Source organism: Triturus cristatus, chromosome 5_1 (genome assembly GCF_964204655.1).
Source record: "Triturus cristatus chromosome 5_1, aTriCri1.1, whole genome shotgun sequence".
Taxonomy (NCBI): Eukaryota; Metazoa; Chordata; class Amphibia; order Caudata; family Salamandridae; genus Triturus; species Triturus cristatus.
In genome coordinates, this window is record NC_140587.1 from 257,489,502 (window position 1) to 257,509,634 (window position 20,133).

The 20,133-nt window shown below is 46.1% G+C and overlaps 1 protein-coding gene across 1 annotated transcript in view; it reads right to left on the bottom strand.

Moving 5' to 3' along the window:
- Positions 1-20,133, bottom strand: part of TG (thyroglobulin) — a 660,241-nt gene that overhangs the window by 232,976 nt on the left and 407,132 nt on the right. The window contains exon 41 of the mRNA XM_085604890.1: positions 13,476-13,669. Coding sequence (XP_085461016.1) covers positions 13,476-13,669 — 194 coding nt within the window. The remainder of the gene's footprint in view (positions 1-13,475; positions 13,670-20,133) is intronic.

Below are 20,133 nucleotides of genomic sequence, written 5' to 3' on the forward strand. Positions count from 1 at the left end.
CATACAGAATTCATACCCTGATGTGGTCCTAACACTACTAATTCTGAAGATGCAGTATTATTCATTGGACTGGGATAATAACTTGCCTTAATGTTACCAAGAGATGTTTCGTAAAGTGCATAGATATTACCACATCTCTGCTAGTGGTGACATGTCACAGTTTGCAATGATGTATGTTAGACCAGGTATCCTTGGTCTGGTTTTCCCTGTCTTTTTCCCTATACCTTCTATATGTTTTACTGTGTGCTGGACTGTGTTTTTGTTGGTTTAGATATGGGCACTTTGCGACTGCTGATCAGTGTCAAAGTGCAAGTGTTCCTTGTGTAAATTGTGATTCTGTTTGGTTGTCAATGATTGGCATATTTAACTTACTGGTAAGTCCCTAATAAAGTGCACTATGTGTGCCCAGGGCCTGTAAATCAAATGCTACTATTGGGCCTGCAGCAGTGGTTGTGTCACCCACATGAGTAGCTCTGTAAACTTATCTCAGGCCTGCCACTGCAGAGTCTATGAGTGCAGTCGACTTGGCAAGTGCATCCACTTGCTAGGCTCTAAACTTCCCTAAACTTCCCTTTTACTACATGAAAGGCACCCCTAAGGTAGGTCCAAGGTCCCCCCATGGGCAGGGTGCAGTGTATGTGGAAGGTAGGACATGTACTGGTGTGTTTTACATGTCCTGATAGTAAAATACTGCCAATTTTTGCTTTTCACTATTGCAAGGACTAGCTCTCCCATACACTATCATTGGAGCTGCCTTGTAACATTTTACAAGTGTAACTTCCAGTTGGGAACAGCTAGAGATTTGCGTGTGAGCTCTCTGAGCTCAGAATTTTAAATTACATCTTTTTGTAAGGATGGTTTAAATTGTGTGTTTGAAAGTGCTACTTTTAGAAAGTGACATTTTCTTGTTTAACCATCCTTGTGCCTCTGCCTGCCTGTGGAATCAACATATGGTTTAGACTGACAGGGGCCTCTCTGTGCATTCACTCTAGACAGTCACACAAAGAGAGTTAGCAGTGCCCTGCATATGATGATGACAAATCACCGGTCTGATGGGCCTTTCTGAGCTAGAGTGGTGGGAGGAGCTGTCACCTGCACCTGAATAGGGATGTGCCTGTCCTCTCACAAGGCTGTCTCCACCCCCGTGGAATGTGTCTGGTGCCAAAGCCAGAAAAAACAGGAACTTGTAAACTGCAAAGACTTCAAGGGCCAATAGGGGTATAAGTATTGGACCTAAAACCCCAGACTTTTGCTGATTCTGTCTGTGGGCAGTGGAAAGGACTGAACTTTTACTTTGGTGTAGCCAGCTTGAGAAGATTTTCCAAGGGCTTAAAGTAGAGCTTGCCTCCTGTTAAGAAGTCTCAGGGACACAAGAATTCACCTGCAGCATTCTTGACCTCAACTGCTGGGAGTTCCGACCTGCCTTGGAGCATCAAAAAGACCTCAAAATCGACACATCGCCCTTCCAGTGCCTGTGTTTCTGACACAGTGCCACCGTGCAGGAGAGATTTCCATGCACCACCGCCATGTGGCTGAAAAACTCGATGCAGCGCCTGTCAGTGGCTGATGAAATCACCGCAACCAGAGTTCAGTGCACAGTGTCTCCGAAGTCAGTGACCCCAGCACTGACTCCGACGCAGGCCCTGCTATGAGAGTGTAAGAATCGACGCATTGTGGAACCGCAGCTGAAGAAATTGATGCAGCTTCTGTTTGTCGGCGCTGCATAGACCTCCAGCGCACCCGGATTTCCATGCATCACACCTGGGCACCAAGTTTTTCCGACACAGCACCTGCAGACCAGAGCCATCTTGAAATCGACGCATCATTTCCCCCTACAGTCCAGATTCATTGCATCACTTCTCCAGCGTGCAGCACAGTTGTAGTTTCGCCTCCCCAAAGACTCAGGAACCGACACATCGCTGTGTTTACCGGCACTTCCCTCCTCTTTGGCTGTTTTACCTTGTGGATTTTGGCGCATTTAAGGTACCTTGTGTAAAATATCAAGCATTCAGAGTTTTCTATAGACAGAATTGCTTAAACCTTCAAAAAGTCATATTTTGTGTTGTGTATGTTGGATTTTAGTCGTGTTTGGTTTACATAAAGATAATGTATTTTTCTAAACTTTTTCAGTGTCCATTTGTAGTGTTTTCACTATGCTACTGTGTGTTATGTACAAATACTTTGCACATTGCCTCTGAGATAAGCCTGTCTGCTTGTGTCAAGCTACGAAGGGGGTGAGAAGGGATTATCTAGGTGTGTAACTTCCCTTTCCCTGACTAGAAGGAAGGGTCCCTACTTGGACAAGGTTTATACCACTGTGAACTAGAGACCCCCATTTCCAACACTGTAATGCTGAATTATCACAAAGGGAATGTGTGTTGCTACACGACTATAGGTCCACTGCAATGGGACGATGTGAGGGACCGGCAGTGCTGCACATCCATACCTCTCCTACAGCACTCTTAATGAAGGCCTTTTCCCACAGTGTTTAGCTGACTTCAAGAAGGAAGCTACTGGTGACAGGCTTTCATCTATGAAAAGGCAGCACATGCAGGGGCGTAGCTATCAATGGTGCAGGAGGTGCAGTGATACCAAGGCCCGTATACCCGAGGGGCACGTTGAACTTCTACTATTGCATTTTTTACAATCCAAGCAGCAGGCAGGGGCCTGTTATTCTTGCTTGCACTATGGTGCATGGTAAATTTGTAATGCCGCTAAGCACAGAACATTACCGTGTTTCGTTGGAAGAGCGGGATTGAAAGTCAAGGATTGTCAGGCCTCAGTCGTGTTCTCGAAGGTGAGGACATCAGTCATGATGTTGCTCAGATCCAAGTGCTGAGAGTTTGACTCTAGAACGCATTCACAACCCAGCCTTGAAATCTTCTCATTTTGGGGGAAGGTGTAAATCCTGACAAGAATCCATGTTGGAATTCCCTTGAGAAAAGGAATGGCACCTCCCAAAGTAGGCTTATTCAATTTATAAGTTCTGAACAGGGTTTTCTTCCTTTTCTTTGTTTCTCGCAGACAGTCATGGCTATTATAAAGGCATTTGTTAAGTGGCGTATCTAGAGCTTTTGCTGCCTGGGGTGGTACCTGAGTTTGCCACCCCTCATTCACACCAAAATTACTACAGTGGTTCTGACTGGAGCACTGGTCCACGGACTGCTGGTAAGTGCATAGGCACTGTGCGGCTCCCCTGCTACAAATGGAGGCGGCCGGCAGTAGGTCGGTGCGACTTGTTTTCTCGCTCTGAGGTGGCTGCCTGATCACTGGCTCCCTCTCTTGCACTGCCTGCGTGCCCGCCACCCTCCTGTCACATGCCCAATCATTTGCATGCGACTCTTCTCAGCGTTGACCCCTGTTTGGCCCCCACTCCTCCTGCTTACCGCAGAAACACCGCTTTTCAGGGGGTGATGCCAAACACCTCAGGTGAAGTGCCGTCCCCCCCAAAAAAGTGTCCCCCTGGGTGGACCGCCCCCTCCCCTAGCTACACCACTGCATCTGTAGAATCCCACCTGGATTGTGGTACTTCAATTTAAAAGGGAGCGCCTAGCACATTCAGACTGCAGCTGCTAGAACTTTGTTAGGTCTTAACAAATGTTAATGTTTCAGACGTCCTGTGGCAGCTCCACTGGCTGCCTTTTGTGCACTTTATATACACCCAAAAAACCTTAAGATCAATGGGCTGAAGTCCCCAAGTTCGGGCTTATGAAGGAGCCTCGGTCTCTTCTGTTAAACGTCCATTGGGAGACTGGCCTCCGCGAACTAACAAAATCAAATATAGAGTAAAAACGTGACTGTTTTCACTCTCAGTTATTATTATCATTTGCTTGTTCACGGTCTGTCCTGTAGCACCAAGATACCCATTTAGGCTGTATAGATGCACTTTATGCAATAACCCATGCATTAATAAATAAATAATGACCCTATTGGATGAAATTCACCTAGAAATCAGAAGGATTTTCCATTGCTATCCATCTCTCGGCCATGCCAGATGTTTAGGATTTTTGTTGCTAAGTTACTGAATTGAAGAGATGCAGGGGTGGGTTTGCAAAGAAGTTCCAGTGAGTGAACCCCTGACTCGCGCTCAGTCTGGTGCCAGTAGGAGTCATGTGAACACTGCACCGCATGCGTTTCACAACCCAACCAGTATTCATGTGTAAATCATTTTGTATACTTCAGGAAACCCTTTTTGCACAAAAGTGCAGGCTCACATCGTTTGATTGAGTTATACCACACACTATTAAAACGGACTTCGATTTTTAAAATATGGTCACAAATACGCATTTTCAGTCCATGAATGCACAACAGACCGTCTTATCGCAGTCCAGTCTATAGGAACACAATATATTGGTCACTGGTTTGAAGTTCTGCACGAAAAATAATTAGGGGTGGAAAATTCTAGAACAGGTCACATATGACAGCGGCCCCTTTCTGCCTCAAAGGACTTCCTTTCGAGTGATGTTCGGTGTTTTGCAAAGCAGCATTGTAATAATCAGAACCCGTTATCTGATGGTCGTGCACGCTATGCCGTCTGTACTTTATCTGCCACTTCTGTGACCAGGGGGTGAGGGGAAGGAGGGAAGGGGGGTGGGGCGATGTCATTTGTGTCGCAGGCTACACTGTGAAGGGGGGCATTGTAGCATTCGAACACTGAAACGCCTGGCTGCAGAGCCATGCACAGCATTACCTTTGTATCCGACTGAGTATGCCCTCATTCACTGAGCTATTGGTTTGGATGAATTTTTAGAAGGATAGCGATGCACGCATTAGTTAAAAGAGCGTAGCTACTAAACAAGCGGGCAGCCCATTGCATGGCTATCAATGCACACATTTTGATGAGTGCTTATAAGATGGAGTTGGGTCACTCTGTTAATGGATGCATGCATAGCATCTATTTTCTATATGTCTTTTCTACTTTCATTGAAATGAACATTCAGATAGGCTTGTTTCCTCCTTGCTGGTTTGTTAGCTGGACACTCAAACAGCATTTTTACATTGTTGCAAATCTCGACTTTAAAAGAAAGTATTTTAGTTGGCAGAGCGTGCTCACTGAGAGCCGCCATCTTGAAGAAGGCAGAAGTGAACAGCACAAGATAGGCTTCACAACAAAGTTCTTCCATTATAATAGAAGGAATGTAGCACGTTACAACGCGTGCTTTTACCACGCGGTAGGTAACAACGCGGTTGTTACAATGACCATGTTGTTACAGCGTGTGGCATTACATCGCAAGTCGTTTCAACGACTTGCGCTAGGGGACTCACTGGATTTAGGAATAGTATAAATTACTATTCCTAGTCCAGTTTGCACAACAGCAGTGAAGGTGTTGGATTTAAAAATCCAACACATTCCCAGATGTTGCACGCCACAGAGCGCAAGTCGTTGAAACGTCTTGCGATGTAATGCAACGCGTGGTAACAACGCGTTCATTGTAATGACCGCATTGTTACCTACCTGCATGGCAGGGGCGTAACACAGGCCCCCGCAGCCTCCGCGGTGCGGGGGGCCCCAGGCTCCAGGGGGCCCTCTCAGCACAGCAGTCGGGCTGCAGAGCTCCCGATTCAGCCCGGAGGGGGTCCCTCCACGTGCCTTGCAGGGAGGCCCCCTCGAGTTTTGTTACGCCAGTGCTGTGTGGTATTGACAGCATTGTAAACGCTATTTCCCTAAATGAAGCCTTGGAGGGTTAACTCTCTTTATATGTCAAACTACAGAAAGTAGAATTTGAAGTTGCTGTCCATGTACTAATTTTAATAGCGATCTGCACCTCGAACTCTTTTCAGCGCTTAGTTTGCCAAAAAAAACAGTCTAGGGGCCTAAATCATTCATAGGAGCGGCCACCTTGTTTTCAAAAGCCCTGGTGAAGAAAACTAGAGCTGACAAATTTGGACTCCACCTTATGTCTCTTTTTCCCACCACTCTCACAGGCTATTTTTCAGAAATTCTTTTTCCTTTTGTCAATCTTTTCCTATCTTTCTATTCTGCTTTTTGGCTCCATCTTGTGACTTTCTCTCTTGCTCTGGGTCAAACTCTGATGATGAAAAATCAGTTCTGGACACAAAAATGAGATCTGTTGCCCACCAGCGCCACAAATTAAGCACTGCCTCTTTCCCAGTGAGTGAGGTTTTTTTGAATGACTGCTCAAAGACACATGGCTACCGAGTCTATGCAGTGGTGCTTGCGCTCTCAATCAACCCTGCGCCCCGTGGGAAGGACTCTATCTGTTAGCCCTCGTGGAGCATCTTATGAACTTTACAAGGAATGACGGACACATTAAAACATCACCATCACCTTAATTCTCAATCAGAAGATCCTACACTCTCCCCTTCACCAAATGCACATGATTTACTTCTTTCGGGCGAAATTCTCTATTTTGACTCCTAAACTGCAACAGCCTAATCTACTCTACCAATGAAAGACCCCGACCATCATGACCCCTATTGAAACCACTATTTTGTTTTTAATCCTCCCCATTTGCACCATCGTCCCAGTGCTAAATTTTTAAAATGAAAAAAAGATGCAGGATGGAAAGGTTTTTCTTGGTAGTCTGCCACCAGCGCTGCCAAGTAAGTATTGCAAAATAGTCAAAACGTGGCTTTTCGATCAAGGATGTTAGGACCTAGCGCCTAGAGTCCGCAGGGGGTGACAAGTCGTGCTTTACAAATACCCTCTGATTGATTTATTGATTGACTGAAATACAAATGCTTCTTTCTTCCGTCACCTTATACTTACCATCTATTTATATTATTCTCGCAGGTTCTTTTTCATTTGTACTTTCTCCTGTTGTCACTGTTTTCCTATCTTTCTCATCATCCTTATTTTGCCACTTTTCTGTCTTTCTCTATTTTGTTTTGGGTCAAAGTCTAATGAGGATAAATAAGTTGCGGCCCCCAAAGATCATTGACAGTGTTCACTACCTGCAACCACCAGCATAAATTAAGTACTGCACCCTCCCCTTAAATCAATGAGCACTCATTCTCGGTTTCCTACTTTATCTTACGGCCCTGCCTTCCAAAGCTCTTATGTCCACACATTGCATTATAATTAGGGCTCCCTGTTTTCCGTTTTTACGGACTTTTACAGATAAATACAGACAGAAAACAATGTTTTTTCTGTCTGCATTAATTTTTAATAGTGGGTAAACTAAAAACAGAAAATTGTGCTCCTTTTAAGTGTTTCTCCATGCTGAGCATATGGACAGCATGGGAAATTAAAAAACAGGATGAAATGTATTTTAATCACGGCATATGTCAACATACATTTATGGTATAATGCTAGTATTTACCAGTGAATGTATTGCTATGTACTATTTGACAGCTTAAATAGTTAAAACACAACAGACATCAAAGTACGAGTGCGCGTCTATCAGTTAAATAAATATGGAAATGTACAGTTTTTCAACTTCATTTATACGCAAAATGAATAAATACAGATGAAATGCCCCAAAAATAAATTCCATAAAACCGGGAGCCCTAATTATAATATTGTTCTAATTGAAAATCATCTATTGAAAATGTAATGCAGCGTAAACTCTACTGTGTGTCTCGTGGTATATACTTTTAGTTGTACATCGCTCTGGGACTGGTGGACACGTTGCAAAATTAGTTTAAAAAAAACTTTCAACCACGTGTGTTTAAAAACAAAATATTTTTGCATCTGAATTGAAGTATCAATAACAGGTAAAAAAAACATATTTAATTAGTTTCTCGAACATTTTGCTTGGCTTTTACTATTCTTAAGAATCATAACTAAATGAAGGGATGAGAGGTTTTGGTTGGTTAAGCCCATAATTATATGTATAACTCGGGTTAATAGGAACAAATTTTTCCTTGTGCTCACGTTGACTGCTGCAAAGCATTCTGGGAATAGCGAATGAAAAATGCTTTGCGTCACACATTTCCTCAAAGATGCGGCACCTACCTGAGGGAACCGTCAAACTTGAGACAAGATATGCTTCATAGCAAATATGCAACATTTTATCCTTCCTTACATCAGCAGAGCTTGCTCTCTTACAAAAAAAAAATATATATATATTTTTTTCATGGATGTATCGTGAATCGCCCCAGAATACAAATAAGCAGAAAAAACTAAGTATGCACACAGTGCCTGTTGCTATCAAGTCACTAGTATTTATTTTGCTAAAAAGTTTCTCTATATTTATTTTCCAAATTAATTAACTTAATAAAGTGCTGTGAATAAACATCTTCTGCTGGTTTGTCAATTCTTTCAATGGAGTCAATAGCCAACCCACTCAACTCCAATTATCAAGTGCATGCTCATCGGGATAATCCAGTGGAATATGGTTTTGACCTGACCAGAAAGATTACTTTAAATTCTTGTTGAGTTGCTTGTATGAGGTGGTCCTCAACTAAGGTTCAACTTTCTGCACTTGAAACCAGATTCCAACTCGTGTGAAATGTGCGGCTGGGCAATGCGCATTTCTAATGGATATAGTGGAAAGGTTCTTAGAGCCGAGTTTGTAAAGCCGCACTGGACAGGTGTCGATGATGGCTGCATGAGGAGAGAGCTTCAGCCACTGCTCCGGGGAGCAGTTAAGCCACACCACAGGCCGCATTCTAATCCAGCAGGTAAAGTGGGCGCCACCAGTCAGCACCACTGATGACTCCAATACGGCCCTAGAGCAGACCCCAGCAGCCACAAGGTCCTGGGAGTTGATAGGTGGCCCAGTGCCAAAGCAGGAGGAGGAGCAGACAGTGATGCTGTCCCCACAACGTGGCCATCGAAGGTGGTTAAGAGAATGGGTGGTGCTGCGGATCATAGTTCATGCTGCTAAACACGACATTAAGACAAGAATGATCGATAGGCTCATTCATATCCTACACTTGTCAGCAAACAGCTCGGTGCTCCGCTGATATCAGTCATGAAAAGCAAATGGCTGCCATAAGATGCAAAATAACAAAAAATTGTGATGTCCTTAGTGTAGGGATGCGACTTTCAACTATAAATGGTGAGACTAAAATACTCTTGTAGCTGAGACAAATACAAAATTAGACAGGAAGCCAATAAATCACGAGAAGGGAATAAAGGCAACAAAACATCAACTATCGGCTGACTCAATGTATAAGTTTAAGTACTGGTAATATTCTGCCTGACAGACACCTATAGCTGTCTGTAGCCAGACATAAAGTGGTTGCCGGCTAGATGATCTACATTCTTGTGTCCCAGCTTCATTAAAAGCCTGGGTTCCATGTCTAAAGCAGTGAAGCAGGATGGTGTTGGGAGGGTTCATTCAGGATTTTAGGTCACACCATAAGACCGATGGGTCTGTCGAGTGATTTCAAGCTTCAATGTTGGACATTTTCCTTGTGCATGATTTTCATGAGACGAGGTGTGATTTATCTGAATACCTGCCAGAAATAACATCTTAAATGAATACCTGTTAGTGCAGAGGGTAAAACTTGAGGCACCCAGACTTGAAAATCAGGCATGCACCTTCTGTATACAGCCATTTAGGCAAAAAAAAATTCATTGCAATGTGATGAGATGGAGAAAGGAACAAATAAGGGTGAGCAAAACACTCTGCTTACAATCAAACAACTGTTTGAGAACATGGAAAGTGTGGCATATCTTTATATTTGGTCAATATGTTCATAATTAAGAGCCAAATTACGATGGCGGTATCGCAGTGGTAATGAGACTGCCCAACAAGGAGTTGCTGGTCGCACCCGCCATATTTCAATAAGACCGCCGTGTAGGCTGTCATATACTGCCTTTTTTACTGCAGCTTGTGCTGTGGCCCAGCAAAGGGCCGCAGCACAAGCACCAGTAGAAAAAAGTATTTCTCACACATCCATGCACTGTGTGCCAGGCTCCATGTGGGGCCTGGCACACGGTGCATGAATGTAGTGTGGGGGATTGGGCCCTGCTTGGGGAACCCAAAGTCCCTTTGCGGCTGTGTTTCCATGGTGGTGGAACTGCCATGAAAAGGCAGTCGGGAGGGGACATCCTAATCCCTATGGTTTGGATAGGAGTCTGACCACTGCCCTGACGGGCTCCTTGAGCCTGTCGGAGGCAACGGTCTTTTCACCCCGACATCATCGCTCCGAACGCCGGTATTGTAATCTGGCAGTCGGACCGACGGCCTGGATGTTGTTGGCCTATCAGTGGTGGTCCGTCCGACATCAAAATGAGGGCCTAAATGTTGTATATTCGAATCACTGTGGGCCGAATGTATAAAGATTCCCAGTCAATGCTTAGAAATGTGCTTCCTCCAGTACTTTCGTATTCCAGAATTACAGATACTCCTGGAACCAGTAAAATTGGGATCAGAGCTACTGCAATACAATTACTCCAGTACCCATGAGTCCCACAGTAATTGCAATGTGGTACTTACGTGGAAATTCTGCAGCCAGTTCCACTGGTAAATCTGGAATGCAGAATTAGCGAGGACCACAAGTCATCCCCTCTAGGCCTCTTATAGAAGCAAAAACAACATGTGGAAGTCTTTATTAATATCACAATTTATTCATCACAGGTCTGACCTTGTGGTTTATCCTTGTAATCCAATCGAGTGATGCGACATGTGATATCTGTTATAAGGGAACTCCTGTTGCTGGCCAAAGACATACTCAGATCCCGCTCTTTATGTGGGTCTATTTTCAAGTGCCTAGTTAGAAAAGGCAAATTCCAGGCAGATGTCCCACATCCACCAAATTCTAAACTGGCAGATGTTGCACCACCCTTCAGAGAGTGTATTTGTGTACATGCTCCAAATAGGGCAGGTGTACACACCCACCACACTTTAAATATCCCCAAGGTTACTTTCTTCCGGAGACTCTGCACCTATCAGGAGTTGATCCCAAATGTGGGATACAAGGTCCGATCCATGTTCAAGGCTGGAGCGGATGTAGGAGACGAGTCCTACATTGAGAAGGAAGTCTCGTGGCTTCTTGTGACCCTGCAGGGCTCTCCAAATTTAAATATATATGTTTACCGGAAATGGCATCAACAATATACATCTTTGAAACCATTTGCAGGTGTATTTTTCTTTCATCTGACACTGAGAATTGGTAGGAGCCATCAATGGCACTATATCCTGCCATGAAGATGTTCTTACTCCTTGGTGGACAACCCAGAGAATCAGCTAGGATGCGAATTGGTAAGAATAAATATTAATTTTATAACACCGGAATACAGATTGATGAAACATGCCCTGTTGCTATAGATAAATTCATGTTAATATACTCTAAGTGGCGTGGAAATAAAATACGTTATTTAGTAAATATGACAATGCATGCAAAACTCTCCTGATTTCCTCATATTTACGTATAAATTTGTTTATGTAGGTTTGGGAGCTGGTCATGCGGAATTTGCAGAGAAAAAGAACACAAAGAGAAAATGTTTCCCAGGGGGAGGAGGGTGATGATTTCTGAAAATGCAGAGTTTTACCTTTGGCAGTGCTCTCTAATCCTTCAGTAATACTAGCTACCACTAATAAATGAAAATCATCACAAGCTTCTAACAAATATTATTGGCGTAAGAATAGTGACTGAATCAAACCTGGCAACATCAGTGGCCCCTGCATTGAGGAAAAAGCATAGGGGCTCATTACGATGGAGGAAGGCCTGCCACCGGCAGCTGGTCGGTGGCGGGCCTACCGCCATCGTTCTGCTGTTTTCCCCCTACCATATTATGATGGCGGGGGGAATCGTTGGGTCAGCGCAGGGGCTGTAAAGACCGCCCGCCACGGTTCTGACAGGCGGTCCTTTTCCGACTGCCCTTCGGAACAGAAACATAGCTCAACATTGCGGCGGTGTCTTGCAGGCACCGCCGTAGGTATTATGATGTCCCTTTCCTCCGTTTGTTTTGCGGCGGACAAACCACAGTGGCGGAAATGGATTTGAGGCCCATAGCATGCCCCCTTAATCACTGGGGCAGGGAGATGTACACTAGGGGGCACCTATGGTGCCCCCCTACATATCCCTGCACCATGTGGCAGGCACCGCAGGGTGCCTGCCACGTAGTGCAGGGATATGTCTGCACCCTATATTTTGCATTGCGGCGGGGCTGCTGACCGCATCCCCGCCACAATGCAAAATATAGGTGATGCGACCGCCGTGGTGGCAGTCGCATCGGGATTAGGATTGTGAGGAGCATGCCTCATAGGCGGCCGATCCCAAATCCGTAACGATGGGGGACGGACTGAAGTCAGTCCGCCATCGTAATGAGCCCCATAGTGACCATGCCAGCGCATCAGATAAGGCAACATTTCTAGCAGTATTCTCATTAAAGCCTTTAGCAATTTGATATAGTTTGGAAAAACAACCATCTTGTTTCCAAATATCAGCATTTTAATTAAAGGAAAATAATTTTAATTTAGGTGAGATGCAAATTAAGTACTTTCATTTTATTTAAATGAACTTAATTTCCCCAAATAAAAGCATGTAAGTTTCAGAAAAAAACATACGATTATCCTCAACATACTATTTTTAATTTTTAGTAAAAAGATGCTTGGTCACCAAACATAAGATTGTCATTTTCACCAAGAACTACTCAAATGAGCCAAAATATGCCTGAGATGTCTGCATAATGCCTTCATCTTACCATTTGAACTGCTGCCTGAGTCTTAGCATGATCTTTCCTGTGGTGGACTTAGTAATGTGATCTTTACTCTTACACTTCTATATCACACTTACATAGATAACCCTCACCGTGTACTCCTTGCCATGCACGGAGGTGAGATTTCAAGATTGTTGCAAGTGTTTTGGAGTAGACGGGCAAGAAACCTGTAGAAGGCCTTAATACCTGACCAGTAGACGTAGTCGCTAGGCAAGACCAGCTTGTTCTAAAGCAACTGCTGAAGAGAGGAAGTGGACCTAAAAACTAAGAAAGCACTGTAGGAAATCAAGTACATGGATGTTGGTAAACTTAAAATGTAAGGCAAGCCTAATTGGGCACGGTGTAACTTGACAGTAGGGAAAGCATCAAAAGACCCATTACTCATTGAGTAGTAAAACAATAAAGCAGTCTATAGTAAAGCAAGATGCACTTGCCCTGTAAGTGAATTTAGATTTTGAAGGATACTCTTTGTGATGTACAACACACTGCACAAGTAGCTGAGCAGATCCTTGGATCAGAATTCACTATCTCAATGTGCACATTATTCTTTGCATATAGCACTCCCTCCTTTTAAAATCAGATTCACATTTATCAACGTATTTGCATAAAATGATCTATGAATCATTACTTGTGCATTTTGCTAGTAAAACTTATTCACAACCTATAGAATCACAATCACAGCTAACTGTGTGGAGCATGTGTCAAGCACAGCTACAGAAGCCTGGTTACCACTGACTCCTTGGGCGCAACTATTCCTTTGCGTTCATTATAGGCCACACAAGCATCAGTGGAATCTAAGGAGTATACCCTATATGGATTTTGGCTTGTGAAATTGAACATGACCTCAGGCAGCGTGCCCTCATCAGAGCGCAGCATGCTGGGAAATAAATAGGCTTACCATCAGCATGGCTCTTCGGAAGAGGTTTGTATCTGCTCTTAGTACATGAAGGCTGGCAATATCTGCTCCACCACGTTCTGCAGCCAGGGTCACCTTGGAAGGGTCACCTCCAAAACTGGCGATGTTTCTTTGGACCCATTTTAGCGCTGCCGCCTGATCGAGCAGGCCCCAATTTCCACTTGGCAAACCAGAGTCTAGGAGTAAAGGAAATGAGCAAAGTTATAGAAAAGCATTAAATGTTGACATTTGTAAGTAAGGTGTATCAGCTTCATTTTTACATGCAGCTCCACAGCTGACATACCAAGACACATAGGGCCTGATTCACAAAGTGCCTCCACACTCGTGGAAGAGGCCCCACAGTCGTGGGGGAGTCTCCGCACTCAGGTCGGAATCTCTGCAATGAGAATTCTGCAATGATGTAGCCTAAATGGGCTGTTTGTTTCTGTTCCGCCATAGCCCACTGGACCAAAAAGCATCTCGCACTCTAGCTCTTTCAAGCTGGCCCATCTGACAGTGCTAGACAGCATGAAAGACCAGTTTAAAACTGGCCATAGTAAGCATCAGTCCATCCAGAGAACCTCTGCACAAATGTAGTCTTTGAACTGAGCTTGCAATGATGAACACTCATCAACTAGCCCGAGAATCACTTGCCAACTAGCCCGAGAATCAGTTAGACGGGTGTCACCTGCATCGGAGTAGAATTTCAGCTCAAAGGCCAGGATACGGACGGCCAGAGGGGAGGCACAGATGCTTAGAAGAGTAGGGCTTATGCAGAGACCTGTGGAGCCCCGCATGGTTCTCTTTAAATTAACACGGATGGAGTGAATGAGTTCCACCTTCGGAGTTATTTATTAAGGAATAATAAAACCATCACAAGACAAAGCCAAAGTCTTCTAAACTAGCAAGCTGTCGGGTGGTCCAAAGGAATCAAGGCTACTTCTCCTTCAGCATCAGGTAGCATGCAGATGGCATTAATGGCAGATACCAGGACAGGTTCAGTGCACTATGAAGGCTGAGACTTTGTTACTGAGAAGCTAAAACAGTTATGATTCTCTGAATGAAGAGGGTTGTTGATCTACGACACAATACTGTGATGTTTAGCAGAAGAGGGTCGTTTTGAGATAGGTCTTTTATAAGAATATTTGTATAGTCCCAAGACCCAGATTCAGGGATGGGATGCAGTGGAAGCATAAGAAAGTCCTCAAAGCAAGGAGTGGTCATGAATTGAGCATCAGCTTCATGCCCACTAGGGCTAGTCACATCTCTCGAGTCCACTTTCCCCCTGGTTCATAATCCAATCACATCTCATCGGTCCCCAGAGATGGTAGCAGTCTGACCGCCATTTTATGATATTGCACGGCCTACTTATTGGAGGGTGCTGCAGCCGCTGCTTCTGCAGACCCTGCAGTTGATGTTTGGGAGCATGCCCTTCAGGGCCAGTGCATGCATTGCAACGAAAGCATAGCACATACACCCTGCTACTTGCCAGTTTGAGGCCTGGGGCCGCAGGGAAGGAAGGAGTAGCCTGGCAAACACATGGTGATGGGCAATCAAAAAACACAAGATTAGGACTTGAGAGAACAGGTGGGTAGACAGAGCACACACTAGACATGTGGATGGCGTCCCCCAATGAAGCCCACCACATTGTATCTATGACTGATAATGGGATGCAGCTAAGGCGGGTGCATCTGGGAAAGCACCGCAGCAGTAGAGAAAGTCACTTGCTGTAAATTTGTTTTTTTAATATGATAGTATAGAGTCATGAGGCTTTTCCCCTTATGAATAAAGGCTTACAGGGCAGCTTTGTGCCATTTTACAGCTTTATTGAAGCAGGGCACTATCAAAACCTCAGCTCATGCTACCAGAAATAATCACGACTACTTTACCTACAGAACGTTCTACAATCTACAAGTAAACTTGCAATGAAGAACTATACGCAAATTGACCACACTCAAAATGACCGTCGACAGAATCCATGGCTTTGGGCCAATGCCTAAGATTGGTTCATTTCCAATCGGTCTATTTCTATGGCTTTCTACCCTAACCTACTTATTGCATGAGAGCATCCCACGACTTGGGCTCATTAATAAAGGATGATTGGTGAATTAGGACAACAGACTCTTTTTAATGACTACCTGCTTGACTATGTGCATTGATCACCTGAAGATATACAGGATATTTTGATTTGCTTACATGGCTTGTTTCTTTATCTTCCTAACCCTTTCCCGCTGGCGTTGCGAGGCGAATTTATTTGGGTATACAGCACCTCACAAGAATCAAAAAGAAATATTTAAACACATACCTCGTTCCGATTTTGTTTAGTTTTTGCCCTTTTGATGTATTTCGGGCAAATGTTTGGCAAGGCACAGAAAGAGTGAAGCCAGCGAGGACATGCATGGTACATTATACAGCTGCTTATAAATATTCCCTCTGCTCCTCCCTTCCTGCCATGCAAGAACCAGATGTACACAGTGACCACAAAAACCCATATTTAAAGCCCATTCTATGAAGTAAACATACAGTAAGGTTTAATTGGTTCTGCACAGCAGCATCAGAGAGCATTACATGTAAGACATACTGTTGGCTTACACTAGGGGTGTGCACACACGAGTAGCAGCTGGAAGAAATGAACCTATACTGAGCAGAGGGTGCTGCTGAAGGATGTCCCGCTTGAGTCTGCGGGCTCTTTAAAGTAAGACGATAAACTTGGGCACAAAATGATATAAACTTTGCTCTACATTAAACCGCCCACCAACAGCAAACACAGCATTTCTGCCTGCACACCACTAAAATAGACATTTGCACCAATAACTGGTGTCAAGATTGGTTTTTGCCACCGCTATTTGGGTGCAAACATTGATTTTTCACTCACCAGTTAGATCAAATGTTGGGACACTCTCCACTCTGTGTAGTTAAAGGAATCTACCCCAAGGTAGGCGATGACCTAAAACTTTGCACACTTAGTTGAGGACAGATGAAAATTTAAAGAATTGCAGACATCCAGGGGCATATATTTTTGAAAGTTTTGTGATGCCCTTGACCAATCCAGAAGCAAAACCCAAGTCGAATTTATCAAGACCACCTTCCGTAGCCCTGCATGGCTTGATAAATCAAGAGTAGTTACTCTGCCCCAGGGAGGCATTCCATGGGTGGAGCCTGTGTGTTCCCACGCATCAACCCTTGGATTTTAGTGGATTCCCAGATTTACAATTACTGGTAAACCTGTGAATGCATCAAAATGAAATGTCTCCCTAGGAAAGGTGTAACAAGGCGAAATATCTTTAAATTGTCATTGTTTTTTCCTCTTTCTATGTGTGCTACGTTCTGCAGCACACATAGAAAAAGGAAAATGCCACAGAGGGTTGTTTTTGTGCAGGAAGGGGCATGTTTTGGGTTGTTTCTCTGTCACTCTACGGTGAACCATGTAGACCATTTATCTTGGGTGCTGCAACCAGAACATTCCTGTGGCATTCTGTACACTGCTCCTCTCATCCCAGGGCATTCTGTACACTGCTCCTCTCTCGTCCTGGGGCATTCTGTACACTGCCTCTCTCTCATCCTGGGGAATTCTGTACACTGCTCCTCTATCATCCCGGGGCATTCTGTACACTGCTCCTCTCTCGTCCCAGGGCATTCTGTACACTGCTCCTCTCTCATCCCGGGGCATTCTGTACACTCCTCCTCTCTCGTCCCAGGGCATTCTGTACACTGCTCCTCTCTCATCCTGGGAAATTCTGTACACTGCTCCTCTCTCATCCCGGGGCATTCTGTACACTGCTCCTCTCTCGTCCCGGGGCATTCTGTACACTGCTCCTCTCTCGTCCCAGGGCATTATGTACACTGCTCCTCTCTCGTCCCGGGGCATTCTGTACACTGCTCCTCTCTCGTCCTGGGGCATTCTGTACACTGCTCCTCTCTCGTCCCGCGGCATTCTGTACACTGCTCCTCTCCCATCCCAGGGCATTCTGTACACTGCTCCTCTCTCGTCCTGGGGCATTCTGTACACTGCTCCTCTCTCTTCCCGGGGCATTCTGTACACTCCTCCTCTCTCGTCCCGCGGCATTCTGTACACTGCTCCTCTCATCCCGGGGCATTCTGTACACTGCTCCTCTCTCGTCCTGGGGCATTCTGTACACTGCTCCTCTCTCTTCCCGGGGCATTTTGTACACTCCTCCTCTGTCGTACCGCGGCATTCTGTACACTGCTCCTCTCATCCCGGGGCATTCTGTACACTGCTCCTCTCTCATCCCAGGGCATTCTGTACACTGCTCATCTCTCTTCCCGGGGCATTCTGTACACTCCTCCTCTCTTGTCCCGATGCATTCTGTGCACTGCTCCTCTCATCCCGGGGCATTCTGCACACTGCTCCTCTCAGCCCGGGGCAGTCTGTACACTGCTCCTCTCTCGTCCCAGGGCATTCTGTACACTGCTCCTCTCTCGTCCCAGGGCATTCTGTACACTGCTCCTCTCTCGTCCCGGGGCATTCTGTACACTGCTCCTCTCTCGTCCTGGGGAATTCTGTACACTGCTCCTCTCTCGTCCCGCGGCATTCTGTACACTGCTCCTCTCTCATCCCAGGGCATTCTGTACACTGCTCCTCTCTCGTCCTGGGGCATTCTGTACACTGCTCCTCTCTCTTCCCGGGGCATTCTGTACACTCCTCCTCTCTCGTCCCGCGGCATTCTGTACACTGCTCCTCTCATCCCGGGGCATTCTGTACACTGCTCCTCTCTCGTCCTGGGGCATTCTGTACACTGCTCCTCTCTCTTCCCGGGGCATTTTGTACACTCCTCCTCTCTTGTACCGCGGCATTCTGTACACTGCTCCTCTCATCCCGGGGCATTCTGTACACTGCTCCTCTCTCATCCCAGGGCATTCTGTACACTGCTCCTCTCTCTTCCCGGGGCATTCTGTACACTCCTCCTCTCTTGTCCCGGGGCATTCTGTGCACTGCTCCTCTCATCCCGGGGCATTCTGTACACTGCTCCTCTCAGCCCAGGGCAGTCTGTACACTGCTCCTCTCTCGTTCCAGGGCATTCTGTACACTGCTCCTCTCTCGTCCCAGGGCATTCTGTACACTGCTCCTCTCTCGTCCCAGGGCATTCTGTACACTGCTCCTCTCTCATCCCGGGGCATTCTGTACACTGCTCCTCTCTCGTCCTGGGGCATTCTGTACACTGCTCCTCTCTCATCCTGGGGAATTCTGTATACTGCTCCTCTCTCGTCCAGTGGCATTCTGTATACTGCTCCTCTCTCATCCCGGGGCATTCTGTACACTGCTCCTCTCTCGTCCTGGGGCATTCTGTACACTGCTCCTCTCTCTTCCTGGGGCATTCTGTACACTCCTCCTCTCTCGTCCCGCGGCATTCTGTACACTGCTCCTCTCATCCCGGGGCATTCTGTACACTGCTCCTCTCTCGTCCTGGGGCATTCTGTACACTGCTCCTCTCTCTTCCCGGGGCATTTTGTACACTCCTCCTCTCTTGTACCGCGGCATTCTGTACACTGCTCCTCTCATCCCAGGGCATTCTGTACACTGCTCCTCTCTCATCCCAGGGCATTCTGTACACTGCTCCTCTCTCTTCCCGGGGCATTCTGTACACTCCTCCTCTCTTGTCCCGGGGCATTCTGTGCACTGCTCCTCTCATCCCGGGGCATTCTGTACACTGCTCCTCTCAGCCCAGGGCAGTCTGTACACTGCTACTCTATCGTTCCAGGGCATTCTGTACACTGCTCCTCTCTCGTCCCAGGGCATTCTGTACACTGTTCCTCTCTCGTCCCAGGGCTTTCTGTACACTGCTCCTCTCTCATCCCGGGGCATTCTGTACACTGCTCCTCTCTCGTCCTGGGGCATTCTGTACACTGCTCCTCTCTCATCCTGGGGAATTCTGTATACTGCTCCTCTCTCGTCCAGTGGCATTCTGTATACTGCTCCTCTCTCATCCCGGGGCATTCTGTACACTGCTCCTGTCTCGTCCTGGGGCATTCTGTACACTCCTCCTCTCTCGTCCCGCGGCATTCTGTACACTGCTCCTCTCATCCCGGGGCATTCTGTACACTGCTCCTCTCTCGTCCTGGGGCATTCTGTACACTGCTCCTCTCTCTTCCCGGGGCATTTTGTACACTCCTACTCTCTCGTACCGCGGCATTCTGTACACTGCTCCTCTCATCCCGGGGCATTCTGTACACTGCTCCTCTCTCATCCCAGGGCATTCTGTACACTGCTCCTCTCTCTTCCCGGGGCATTCTGTACACTCCTCCTCTCTTGTCCCGGGGCATTCTGTGCACTGCTCCTCTCATCCCGGGGCATTCTGTGCACTGCTCCTCTCAGCCCAGGGCAGTCTATACACTGCTCCTCTCTCGTCCTGGGGCATTCTGTACACTGCTCCTCTCTTGTCCCGGGGCATTCTGTAAACTGCTCCTATCTCATCCTGCAGTATTCTGTACACTGCTCCTCTCTCGTCCAGTGGCATTCTGTACACTGCTCCTTTCTCGTCCAGTGAAAATCTATACACTGGTCCTCTCTTGTGCCGGGGCATTTTGTACACTGGTCTAATCTCTTCCTGGGGCATTCTGTACACTTCTCTCTCGTCCCGGGGCATTCTGTACACTGCTCCTCTCTCGTCCAGAAGCATTCTGTACACTGCTCCTCTCTCAT